The sequence below is a fragment of the Gastrolobium bilobum genome, unplaced genomic scaffold (genome assembly GCF_033153095.1).
Source record: "Gastrolobium bilobum isolate Gb01-03AN ecotype WA unplaced genomic scaffold, APGP_CSIRO_Gbil_v1 utg3810, whole genome shotgun sequence".
In the NCBI taxonomy this organism is placed as follows: Eukaryota; Viridiplantae; Streptophyta; class Magnoliopsida; order Fabales; family Fabaceae; genus Gastrolobium; species Gastrolobium bilobum.
This window is the reverse complement of record NW_026899073.1, coordinates 325585-337656: the sequence shown is the minus strand read 5'-3', so window position 1 is coordinate 337656 and position 12072 is coordinate 325585. Positions and strand designations below refer to the sequence as shown.

The 12072-nt window shown below is 36.0% G+C and overlaps 1 protein-coding gene across 3 annotated transcripts; it reads left to right on the top strand.

Moving 5' to 3' along the window:
• The first annotated feature begins 2265 nt into the window (after window positions 1-2265).
• Window positions 2266-11899, top strand: LOC133286914 (mediator of RNA polymerase II transcription subunit 14). Of its 3 annotated transcripts, none has more exons than XM_061484414.1 (8): window positions 2266-2734; window positions 3474-4550; window positions 5173-5267; window positions 5356-5530; window positions 5652-6660; window positions 6775-7793; window positions 8440-9497; window positions 10546-11899. In XM_061484414.1, exons 1-8 carry the CDS (start codon window positions 2522-2524, stop codon window positions 11345-11347), a joined length of 5448 nt encoding a protein of 1815 aa, XP_061340398.1. In that variant the 5' UTR covers window positions 2266-2521; the 3' UTR covers window positions 11348-11899. The 3 variants fall into 3 exon arrangements, with proteins under 3 accessions (XP_061340398.1, XP_061340399.1, XP_061340397.1); XM_061484415.1 differs by having other exon boundaries at window positions 5170-5267; window positions 6895-7793; XM_061484413.1 differs by having other exon boundaries at window positions 5170-5267.
• The last annotated feature ends 173 nt before the right edge of the window (window positions 11900-12072 follow it).

Below are 12072 nucleotides of genomic sequence, written 5' to 3'. Positions count from 1 at the left end.
GTGGCAAAGGGGGCTCTTCACGGCGTAATGCTTTGTAGTTGTAGCATGGATCTGCCCTCCTACATCCTCCGCCTCCACCATTCTTCTTTATGGGTTATGCACCCCACGTGTTTCGAATTCTTCGACTATCAAAACCTTTTTTTTTTTGGTAACATAAAACCTTTTTATATTTTCACTCACGTATCAATTTTTTTTTTTACAATATACTTATTATTTTTAATGACACAACATTATATTATTTTAAGTTAAATAAATTTATTTTGATATATATTTGTTAATTTTTTTACCTTTTCTTTCATCCACAAAATAAAAAGAAAAAAAGAAAATGCAGATGAAAGAGACAAAAAATATTATAGATAAAGATAATGTTAAAATCAATAAATATACACAAAAATATGATTATTTCACTTAAAAAGATATAAAATTTATCTCTTAAAATGATAAAATTTTTTTTTCGATTCCCAACCATTTTTCTAATTAGCTTGAAATTGCTTCACGGTAACAAGATTATGAGTGTAAATGGGCTAAGCAAAGGAAAGAATCGGTTATATTTTTCATATGATCTCCTCTTATGGATAGACTAATTATCTTTCTACGATTCCTATTTTTTAAATTTTTGTAGTTTTTTTCTTTTATATGATAGATCTATCATATAAAAGAAAATTCCCATTACTTACTATTAATTCATATTAATTATTAGCAATTAGCAATAATATTACTATAAACAAAAGTCAGTAATAAGAATAAAGAAAAAGAATGTTATCCAAAATTATATTTTTTATTGGACTTGGTCAGTAGACCAATTTTTTTTTTAAATTATTTAGAAAGCAGATCATAGATTTTTTTATACATGTCTAACATATAAGGCTATAGGCTGACCTATATCATATTATATATTTTAAATAAAATAAATAAAAATATCATTTTAATAATTTTGAATAATAAAGTAACATTATTTTAGTTTTTTTTAATTATTAATATTTAATACGTTTAAATAGGCTAACAAGTCTAGATCAATGCTTTTATTTTTTAAATATAGGTCAGACCAGACTTGTAAATAGTCTAACAGGTCAGGCTAAGTCAAATTTTTTTTACACATGCCTAGCTTATTTAAACCAAAACCTAATTTAGTATAATCTATTTACACTCTTATTTATCAGCTTTGTGCTATATCTGGATATTTTTTTGCATCATTTTAATTTAAAAGCATAATGAATTAATTTTTTAAATAAATAATTATTTATTATATCTTTGCTAAACAAGTTTTCTTTAAATACATTTTTCATTGTTACCAAAAAAAAATAAATACATTTTTCATAATTTATATATAATACTTAATGACATGATAATTTTTTAAACTTTAATTTTTTATTATAAAATTGTTATTTTAGTTATTGTTTTTTTATTTATTTATACCTTTATTGTTTTTTCATCTTTTTTAACTTTCTAAATAGAAAATAAAGTATATTTATTTTTAATAATAAGAATATTTAATAAGTTTATGTGAAACATATTTATTTGTAATAGGTCCTTTCTCATCCCTTTTACTCTTTTCCGGTGGATTCCATGTGAATTTATCAAAATTTTATATCTATGGACTATGGTGGATTCTTATTTGAACAAAAGTATATTCAAATGATATTATAGTTTTATTTAATTTGTACATATTTCATTTGATGATATATACTAATAATATTTAAATAAGAACCGTTAAAATTATTAATGAGATAATATAGCAAATAAATCTGAATTAATATATGTCTTTAAATAAGATTTACAGAAATATAATTAAGATGCAGTTAAACAATTATTTTGTAAATTGAAAAAATAAATATCAATAATTAGAAATATTTTTAATATCCTTTAACGTGTCAAAATAAATATATTAGCTTTTTATTCATTTAAATTATATATGTACAAAGTTAAAAATTGCACTTAAATAATATTACAAATAACATTTTAAATATGTACATTTTTATTATATTTCAGGAGAAGTAAATTTCAAAACTTCAACCAAATATATATTTTAAATATTTTGACTATAAAATTTTCTTGAAATAAAATGTGTCTTAAATATTTATCTTTTGAATAAAAAATTACAATGACAAATATTTAATTTAATTAAATATAATGCACGAATACATGAACTACTACAATCTAATCAAATCTCTCCCCGAAATATCACAATATCAATCCTAATAAATTTACAATAACAGCATTAAATGCTGGGCAAAACAGCGAACATATTCCGGCGTTTATAAGAGAAAGAGAGAGAGAGAGAGAGAAAGAGTGACGAAACCGAAACCTGAGAGAGAAACTGAGGAATCAGTAAAGGGCGTCTCCTTCTTCTTCTTCTTCTTCTTCTTCTTCTTCTATCTCTTTCTCTTTCTCTATCTCTAATTGGCAGTGGTGTAAGTAACAATTTTGACCTAAAACCCTAGTTTCGATGCTTTAACAATTAACATAGCTACAGAACAATAGATCTTGAAGAAGAACCCTAGAGCAGAGCAGAGCAGAATCAATGGCTGCTGAGTTAGGGCAACAGACGGTGGAGCTATCGACGCTGGTGACTCGAACTGCTCATGAATCGTACAACTCCCTCAAAGAACTTGTGGACAAATGCAGGTCCACCGAATTATCCGATACCGATAAGAAGATTAGCATCCTCAAGTTCCTCAGCAAGACTCAGCAGCGCATGATCCGTCTCAATGTCCTCTCCAAGTGGTGCCAACAGGTCTCCTTTCCATTCAATTCCTCTTTAATTTCTTCCACAACTCATTCGATTCCTTTCTATTGGTCTATGGAAAATTGAAAACTTTTTCTCTTATCGGCAAGAAAAGCAAAAGGGCAAACCCCAGTCTAGGGGTGAGGGTTCATTTTACACCGTCTTAGTTTGACCTTACTATGTATGTAGCAGTGCTACTGAAGAAGGGGAAGTGCAGAAGGGGTAAGAGAGAATAAGAGAGGGTTGAGAGAAAAGAGAGAGGAGTCATGAGGGAGTATTTTCTTCTATGACTATTCCATTCTATTCATGGGGCAAATAACCCCGAGTTTGTTACAAACTGAAAGGAAAATGCTACAACACAACAGAAACATTAGGGTGAATTGCAAGAATCTGAATTGGTTGTAACAGAATTAGCAATATAAAACTGAAAGGAAATGCAGTAATTCATGCAGAGAAGTTGTGGTATTCAGCTCATGGATCGGGTTGCTGTTCTATCACAGGGGCATCTTTACCACTGTCCCGAGGCTTGCCCTCATCCGCAAGAAAAATGAAAATAAAAGGCTTTGGTTGTTTTTGTTCTTGAAATGCAATTCTTTCTACAGTGCAATTTCGTGTTATTTAATTGAATTTCCGGGTACCTTCAGTGTGTTTGTTATGATAACTAGTGTTAAAATGATAACTAGTGTTAAAATAGGAAATAAAAAAAGACTTTCTTTATCGAATTTCCTTGTAATTCGTTGCTTTGCAGGTTCCTTTGATACAGCACTGTCAGAATCTGGCTTCCACTGTTTCAAATCACGACATGTGTTTTACTCAAGCTGCAGATTCATTGTTTTTCATGCATGAGGGGCTTCAGCAAGCTCGTGCTCCGGTCTATGATGTCCCTTCAGCTATTGAAATTCTTCTGACAGGGAGTTACCAGCATTTACCAAAATGTATAGAAGATGTGGGTACTCAGTATGCCTTGACTGAAGATCAGCAGAAGCCTGCTTTGAAGAAGCTGGACATGCTTGTTCGGTCGAAATTGCTTGAAATTTCTTTTCCGAAGGAAATTTCTGATATAAAAGTTTCTGATGGTACAGCACTGGTTAGGGTGGATGGAGAGTTTAAGGTTTTAGTAACACTTGGTTACAGAGGACACCTATCCATGTGGAGGATATTATATTTGGAGCTGCTTGTTGGTGAAAAAAATAGACCTGTGAAATTGGAAGAATCACGACGTCATGTACTTGGAGATGATCTAGAGAGACGAATGGCAGCAGCAGAAAATCCGTTTTTAATATTGTACTCTGTCCTTCATGAGCTATGTGTTGCACTTGTCATGGACACAGTTATAAGGCAAGTGCAAGCTCTTCGACAGGGAAGATGGAAAGATGCAATTCGGTTTGAGCTCATAGCTGAGGGTGGCATGGGTCATGGAGCAAGTTCTGGTTCTGTGCAGAACCCTGATGGGGAATCTGATTCATCTGGCCTACGAACTCCAGGGTTAAAAATTATATACTGGTTAGATTTGGATAAAAATGCTGGTATGTCTGAATCAGGTGCATGCCCATTTATAAAAATTGAACCTGGACCTGATCTTCAGATAAAGTGTCTCCACAGCAACTTTGTTATAGATCCGTCAACGGGCAAGGAGGCAGAGTTTTCTTTGGATCAGAGTAGTATTGATGTTGAGAGGTTGCTATTAAGAGCTATTTGTTGCAACAGATATACTCGTCTGCTGGAAGTTAAAAGAGAACTAGTAAAAAATATTCAGGTCTGTCGAACAGCAGATGATGTTGTGGTCCAGTCTCGTATGGGTGAATCTGATATTGAATATAAACAGGTTGGTTTACATTTATTGGGGAAATTTTATCTTCTTGAGAGTTTGGAGTGTCAAATTGGTATGTTGCATTGGGCTTTTCTGTTATATGACTCTTTTGGGCTTTTGTTTTATGTAATTATTGTTTGGTGTCACTGCTTTTGTTTCAGAGAAATTGAGTCTCAATTCATGATATTTAACTTCTTTTTTTTATTCTGGTATACTGGTACTGCAACTGGTTTGCTTTGTAATTGTTCATGTGGTAAATATTTGTATTTAGATAGAGCATGAATCTGCTTTCTTTTAAGTACTATGTGAGAAATCTATGTTCTATAAACTTTTGTTTCTGAACAGTCAATTTTGGCTAATAATGCTTATTGTAGATTAAGATAAACGGTTTTTTACTGTTTTTGGTCAAAAGTATATTCATATTCTTTCTACATACATGGAGTTTACTATGTTGATATGCATATTTCTGCATTTAAATAATCTTGAGCTTTACATCATGCGCAAACTGCAGTTGCAATTTTATAGTTTCATTCATGATACTTTCTTATGGATCTTCTGTGTGAATCTTATACTCTACCTTCTCCCATTCAATATTGCATGGCCTTTTAAAAATAAGATCTACTTCTGTTTGTAGAAGGATGATAAATGCTGCAGCAAGGACTCTGAGGGGCATGAGGTCTTGCGTGTGCGTGCCTATGGATCTTCCTTTTTTACTCTTGGAATTACTATCAGGTACTTACTTTATGCACTTGCTTTTTCCTAACCTCTCTGCATTTTAATTTGGGGTTTTTCAAATCCATTCCCCCGTTTTGTTATTCAGGAATGGCCGTTTCCTTCTTCAATCATCACAAAACATAGTTGTTTCTTCCGCTTTGTTAGAATGTGAAGAAGCTTTAAATCAGGGATCTATGACTGCAGCTGAGGTTTTCATAAGCTTGAGAAGCAAAAGTCTATTGCACTTGTTTGCATCCATTGGAAGGGTTTTAGGCCTTGAGGTATATTTTCTTGTTTTCTCTCCTTTGATCGTTGAAAGAAAGTTTGTTTGGACTGTCTTTGAGTTTATTATTGGGATTACTGGCTTCCCCAAGACCTATGACATATGGGGCACTCTTGCAGGTATATGAGGATGGATTCAATACAGTTAAAATACCCAAAAACATTTCAAATGGTTCAGCTATGCTAATGATGGGATTTCCAGACTGTGGAAGCTCTTACTTCTTGCTGATGAATCTTGATAAGGATTTTAAACCCTTGTTTAAGTTGTTAGAGACTCAGCCAGACCCATCTAGAAAAGATAATTTATTTGGCGACCTCAATCAGGTGTTGCGGAACAAGAAAATTGATGTAGGACAGATGCAGGTGCTTGAAGATGAAATGAATTTAAGCCTGGTTGACTGGGGAAAATTACGCTCTGTTTTGCCCAATGCTGCTTGTCCAAATCAAACATCCGGGAATGAGTTTCTTTCTGACATTCGCCTTGAAAATTCCATACAAATTGCAAGAGGTCATCCATCAGGTTTTCCATCTCTTGTGGATGAAGTGTTTGGACTTGAGAAAGGGTCTTCTGCCCCTCCATTCTCTGTTCAAAATCTCTCTTCATCCTTGAATACATCCCTTCCTTCGCATTATGGTCCCATGCCAATGAATCTCCATAGTTTAAAGGCTGGAACCCCTTCTCCAAAGTGGGAAGGAGGCATGCAGATTTCACAGGTTAATAATGTAACAAAACCTTCTGGTGTCGCTACCCACTATAGTGGTTCCTTGTTCTCATCAGGCAGTGCCAAGGGCCCAGTTCAGTCCAGTTCTGTTGGTTCAATTCCCACCGGACAAGGAAGGAGCACATCTGGGAAAAAGATATCTGCTTCAAAGTCTGAACAGGATTTGGCTTCTCTTAAATCTCCCCATTCAGTTGACACAAGTTCCTCTACTGCAATGGATGAAGAACAGTTAAGAGTGTTGAGTGATACTTCTAATGATGCTTTATGTGGAAGTCGGTCATCTCAACTATTATCTCCTCCCCGGCCAGCTGACTCTCGTATGTCTGTACCTAGTTCCAGACCTAATGGACCTCAAGTTGAATTGTTCAAGGCTGCTGGATCTAGTTCCTGTGCTACAACTCCCGTATGTAAGATACTTTCTTCGTGTCTATCTTTATCACACTGGGTATATGTTTGCTGTTATATTTTTTTCCTTTATCTTTCAGTAAGCCATAAATGAATAGCAAAATGAATCTTTGCAGCCCAGGCACTGGAATCCACAGTTAATTATTGCACTAGTGAAGATGTTATCTCCAAACATGATAAAAAATCTAAAAAACGAACAGCTTCAGATATGTTGAATTTGATTCCATCTCTTCAAGGTCTTGAAAACAACCCAGGAATCTGCAAGAGAAGAAAGATTTCAGATTCATCTGGCTCTCAGCTGTCTTTGCCACAAGGCATTATATCCACTGAAATGATACCTAAAACCGAAAGATATAGTTATGAAAGTTTAATTGCAGAAGCAAATAAAGGGAATGCTCCATCTAGCATTTACATAGCAGCCCTTCTTCATGTGGTCAGGCACTGTTCACTTTGCATTAAGCATGCTAGACTAACCAGTCAGATGGATGCATTAGACATCTCATATGTTGAAGAAGTGGGTTTAAGAAATGCATCCTCTAACATATGGTTCCGACTTCCATTTGCTAGAGGTGATTCATGGCAACATATATGCTTGCGACTTGGCAGACCTGGTTGCATGTATTGGGATGTTAAGATAAATGACCAGCACTTCAGGGATTTATGGGAGCTTCAGAAAGGGGGCAGTAACACACCATGGGGTTCAGGTGTTCGAATTGCTAATACATCTGACATAGATTCACACATACACTATGATCCAGATGGTGTTGTTTTGAGTTATCAATCTGTTGAGGTAGATAGTATAAAGAAACTAGTGGCTGATATCCAAAGGCTTGCCAATGCAAGAACATTTGCTCTTGGCATGCGGAAATTGCTTGGTATAAGAGCAGATGAGAAGTCAGAAGACCTGCTTACAAGTTCTGATGTTAAAATATCTGTTGCCAAGGTTGCTTCAGATACTGCAGACAAACTATCAGAACAGATGAGAAGGGCGTTTAGAATTGAGGCAGTTGGACTGATGAGCTTGTGGTTTAGCTTTGGTTCAAGTGTCCTTGCTCGTTTTGTTGTTGAGTGGGAATCTGGTAAAGAGGGTTGCACAATGCATGTATCTCCTGACCAACTTTGGCCTCACACCAAGGTTTTGTTAATTTCTCTTAAACTGTTTGCTATTTGTTTCTTGTTTTTTTTTCCCATTCTGTTGATTTTGGTGTCAGTAATAGATGATTATTCTTCTCTTGTGCCTTGGAATATTAATAATTATGTCAATTTAGAACAATATACGCATGCTTCATTATTAAGCCAGGATTGTTGGCTTCAAATGTTTTCTTGATTCACTGTGTTCGTTATTTCCGCCCATCATTCTTGGATCCCCCCCCCCATTTCATGATAATTAATAAACATGATCTTGCAATGGTATTGTTCTCCTTTGACTGTACCTGGGCCATTTCATATTTACTATGATTATTTATACTGCCTTCAAGGTTAAAGTGCTGTTGAACGTCTTTCTTTTGTTTGGTCAGCTGATTATGCGATATAAACTAGAAAATGCAGTATATTAGTTTAATTGTTATGGTTATTTTTGTTGATGTATGACTATGACAAGTAATGCTTGATGCCATTTTTTCTCTGATATTTCAGTGGTGAAAAGAAACCAGTTTACTTAGTGTGAAGTTGTCTTTTGTATAGATATATCAAATATTGTCCTGGATCTCTCCCCACCCCGTTCCCTAGAAAAATTGCTGGGCCTATATATTCACTGTCTTAGGTGTTTGTATTGTTTACAGTTTCTAGAAGATTTCATAAATGGAGCTGAAGTTTCATCGCTTTTGGATTGCATTCGGCTGACTGCAGGGCCCTTGCATGCGCTGGCAGCTGCAACCAGGCCAGCACGAGCTGGTCCTGTCCCAGGGGTTCCAGCTGCCCTATCTTCTATCCCTAAACAGACTGGTTATATATCATCGCAAGGACTGCTGCTTAGTAGTTCAACCACTAATGTTGGTCAGCCTACTTCTGGTCCTGGGGGGAACACTGTCATGTCTGCCGCTAGTGGTCTCACTAACCAAACCCTTTCAATGTTAGCTGCTGCTGGGCGTGGTGGCCCGGGCATTGTTCCAAGTTCACTTTTGCCCATTGATGTCTCTGTTGTGCTCCGTGGTCCCTATTGGATACGAATCATGTACAGGAAACAGTTTGCAGTTGACATGCGTTGCTTTGCAGGAGATCAGGTGTGGTTGCAGCCTGCAACACCACCTAAAGAGGATCGTCTTTCTGGAGGGTCCTTGCCATGCCCCCAGTTTCGGCCTTTCATCATGGAACATGTTGCCCAGGAATTAAATGGATTAGATCCTAGTTTCACTGGGCAACAGGTAGGTGGGGTGGCAAGTTCAAATAATCCAAATCCTGGTTCAGGGTCCCAGTTGATGGCTGCAAATGGAAATAGAATAAACCTGCCAACTTCTGCTGCAATGTCTAGGACAGGAAACCAAGTAGCTAGTTTAAACCGTGTGGGAAATGCTTTAGCAGGATCTTCAAATTTAGCTTTGATGACATCAGCAGTCTCCCTGCGTAGGCCACCTGGAACAGTTGTCCCAGCGCATGTCAGAGGCGAGCTGAATACAGCCATTATTGGCCTTGGGGATGATGGAGGTTATGGAGGCGGTTGGGTTCCTCTTGTTGCTCTTAAGAAGGTTTTGAGAGGTATTCTCAAGTATCTAGGAGTGCTATGGCTATTTGCCCAGTTACCAGATATTTTGAAAGAAATCCTAGGATCCATTTTGAAGGAAAATGAAGGTGCACTCTTGAACTTAGATCCCGAGCAACCTGCATTGCGCTTTTTTGTTGGGTAAGTCTTTTTTTCCCTCTCTCCTGTTGTGCTATATCAAATTTTTGTTTCTAGAAACTTTTCTTTTTTAATTTCTCTTTGCTATAATTTTTTGTATTTCTTCTTGATCCAAGGACTTTTACTATCTCTTTACCCTTCGTACTTAAAAAAGGGGGAATATGATGGAATTGAAACATGACCAGTTACAGTTGTGGTATTGGTATTGGATTGTCTGCCTTTATCCTTTCGTCTGCTATACTTTTTCAAAATCATTGTTTGTTTCATTGCCTAGTTCACTTGGGTAATTTAGCCTAGTGAGTTCTTGCAACAAGAATTTTCAATTGTTGAATTTTGGATAAGTATGTAAAATAAAATGCCTATGTATTACATTTTCTTATTTGAACTAGTTAATTTGAGCATGATACAGCAAAGTAATTTTTCCATGTTAATGAATGTTATGCATATGGATAATTTAAATGAATTATTAGCTATAGTTGGCCAAAAAAAAAAGCGCTTGATTGCATTTTGATCCCTTTAGTTTTATAAAAGTTCAATTTTAGTCCCCATATTTTCAATTTTAACAATTATCTGCCCATCAGCTGAAGAAGTTCTCTTTTTGCTAATGGAGCATTTTGGCGAACCGTCTTTGCATCATAAAAACAAGAAATTCTTTAGGGTGCTCTGGAAGGATTTTTCTTTCTTTGTACTATTGAATGTACTATCTCAGCTATAGCATTATAAATGTAGAGAAAGTGGGAGACAATGATGGCCTACGCTGAGGTGCTACACTTTCAATGATATAGAGCAAGAGATATCAAATTTAAAGCCATGTGAGCAAAAGCAGTGTGACTTAATTGCTTATATATGGAAACTACAGGGTAATGTTGCAATTGGAACTAGAGGAACCAAAATGAAATTTGGTGAAACTAGGACTAATATTGTAATTAAGCTTTAAAAACAAAAACTTAGTAGCTAGCATCTTCCTAGGCTCTTATTCTTAAATTCTTGCTATTCTTATTCCATTTATTAGGGGCACTAAACAGTAAGCTGCCTTTTCATCCTTCTGCAGGGGCTATGTGTTTGCTGTTAGTGTCCATAGAGTTCAGCTTCTTCTTCAGGTGTTAAGTGTAAAACGCTTTCACCATCAACAGCAGCAACAACAGCAAAACTCAAATCCTGCACCAGAGGAATTAAGTCAATCTGAAATAAGTGAAATTTGTGACTACTTCAGTCGCCGGGTGGCATCAGAGCCCTATGATGCTTCTCGTGTTGCATCATTTATAACTATGCTCACCTTACCTGTATCGGTTCTGAGAGAATTCTTGAAATTGATTGCTTGGAAAAAGGGTTTATCCCAGGCACAAGTTGGAGATGTTGTATCGGCACAAAAACCACGGATTGAGTTATGTCTTGAAAATCATGCTGGGTTGAACGCAGATGAGAACTCAGAGAGCTCATGTGCATTTAGAAGCAACATCCACTATGATCGCCTGCATAATTCTGTTGATTTTGCACTTACTGTTGTTCTTGATTCTGCTCACATCCCGCATGTCAATGCTGCGGGTGGTGCTGCGTGGTTGCCATACTGTGTTTCAGTAAGGTTGAAATATTCATTTAGTGAAAGTCCTAATGTATCATTTCTTGGCATGGACGGTAGCCATGGTGGTAGGGCCTGTTGGTTGCGTGCTGATGATTGGGAGAAATGCAGAGAGAGGGTGGCACAAACAGTCAAGGTTAATGGGAGCTCAGCAGTAGATGTAAGTCAAGGTAGGTTGAAATTAATTGCAGATAGTGTGCAAAGAACTTTGCATATGTGCATTCAAGGGCTAAGAGATGGTAGTGGGGTCACAGCAAGCTCTGGAGCAACGTGATTGTTTTGTTACCAGCACCAGCGGTTATATATATATGTTGGGTTAGTGCTGATCTGAAACGGTGCCGTGCTGAGTTAAGCATGCACTCATGTCATATGCAGTTCTATTGGAGATGAGTTTGCGCTGTAACGGAGAAAGTGCACGGTGGCGATTACAGATGATTTTGATAAAATTTGTAAGGAGATTGACATTTGACAGTTAGCCTTAGATAAGCGGGCACCAATTTTAGATTACTAACCAATATTTGACGTTTCTCAGATCATTACGATTCGAATTAGGTTGTACAATATTTTGCTGATATGTAGTATCGTGGTGTAACTTGGTGGTGGCTTTTCTTGTACAGATAGACATATCAAATGAATAGATTAGTGAAGGAAATTTGTTCGTCATTGTGTATCTTGGTTCAGACCATTGAAACAGCTATCTCAGCCAGTGAACCATATTTGATTGTGTGAATGAATTCTATTGACATAAGGTCGTGTGATAGGGTTTCAGTTATGTAAATACAAAGTAACGTTATTATTTTTTCTCTTTATTTTGATGTTGATGTGTATCTGGACAATTGTCTCACGTCATTTGAATATATAGAATACTTCGATTCAACTAATTTTTAATAATCTTAAATTACTAATCATTTGGTCTTTTGTTATTTTTTTTTTTAGAGAAAGGTTATATTTACTAATTTTTTTTACTACTTGTTACTACCAAATCTTAACCGTTGATTT

What these genes read in the sequence shown, in the direction of transcription:
- LOC133286914 (XM_061484413.1), top strand. Translation starts at nt 2,522, where the DNA reads ATGGCTGCTGAGTTAGGGCAACAGACGGTGGAGCTATCGACGCTGGTG. An exon ending in CTGATATTGAATATAAACAG is followed by an intron (nt 4,551 to 5,169) that starts GTTGGTTTACAT and finishes TTCTGTTTGTAG; the next exon opens with AAGGATGATAAATGCTGCAG. An exon ending in GCATTGCGCTTTTTTGTTGG is followed by an intron (nt 9,498 to 10,545) that starts GTAAGTCTTTTT and finishes ATCCTTCTGCAG; the next exon opens with GGGCTATGTGTTTGCTGTTA.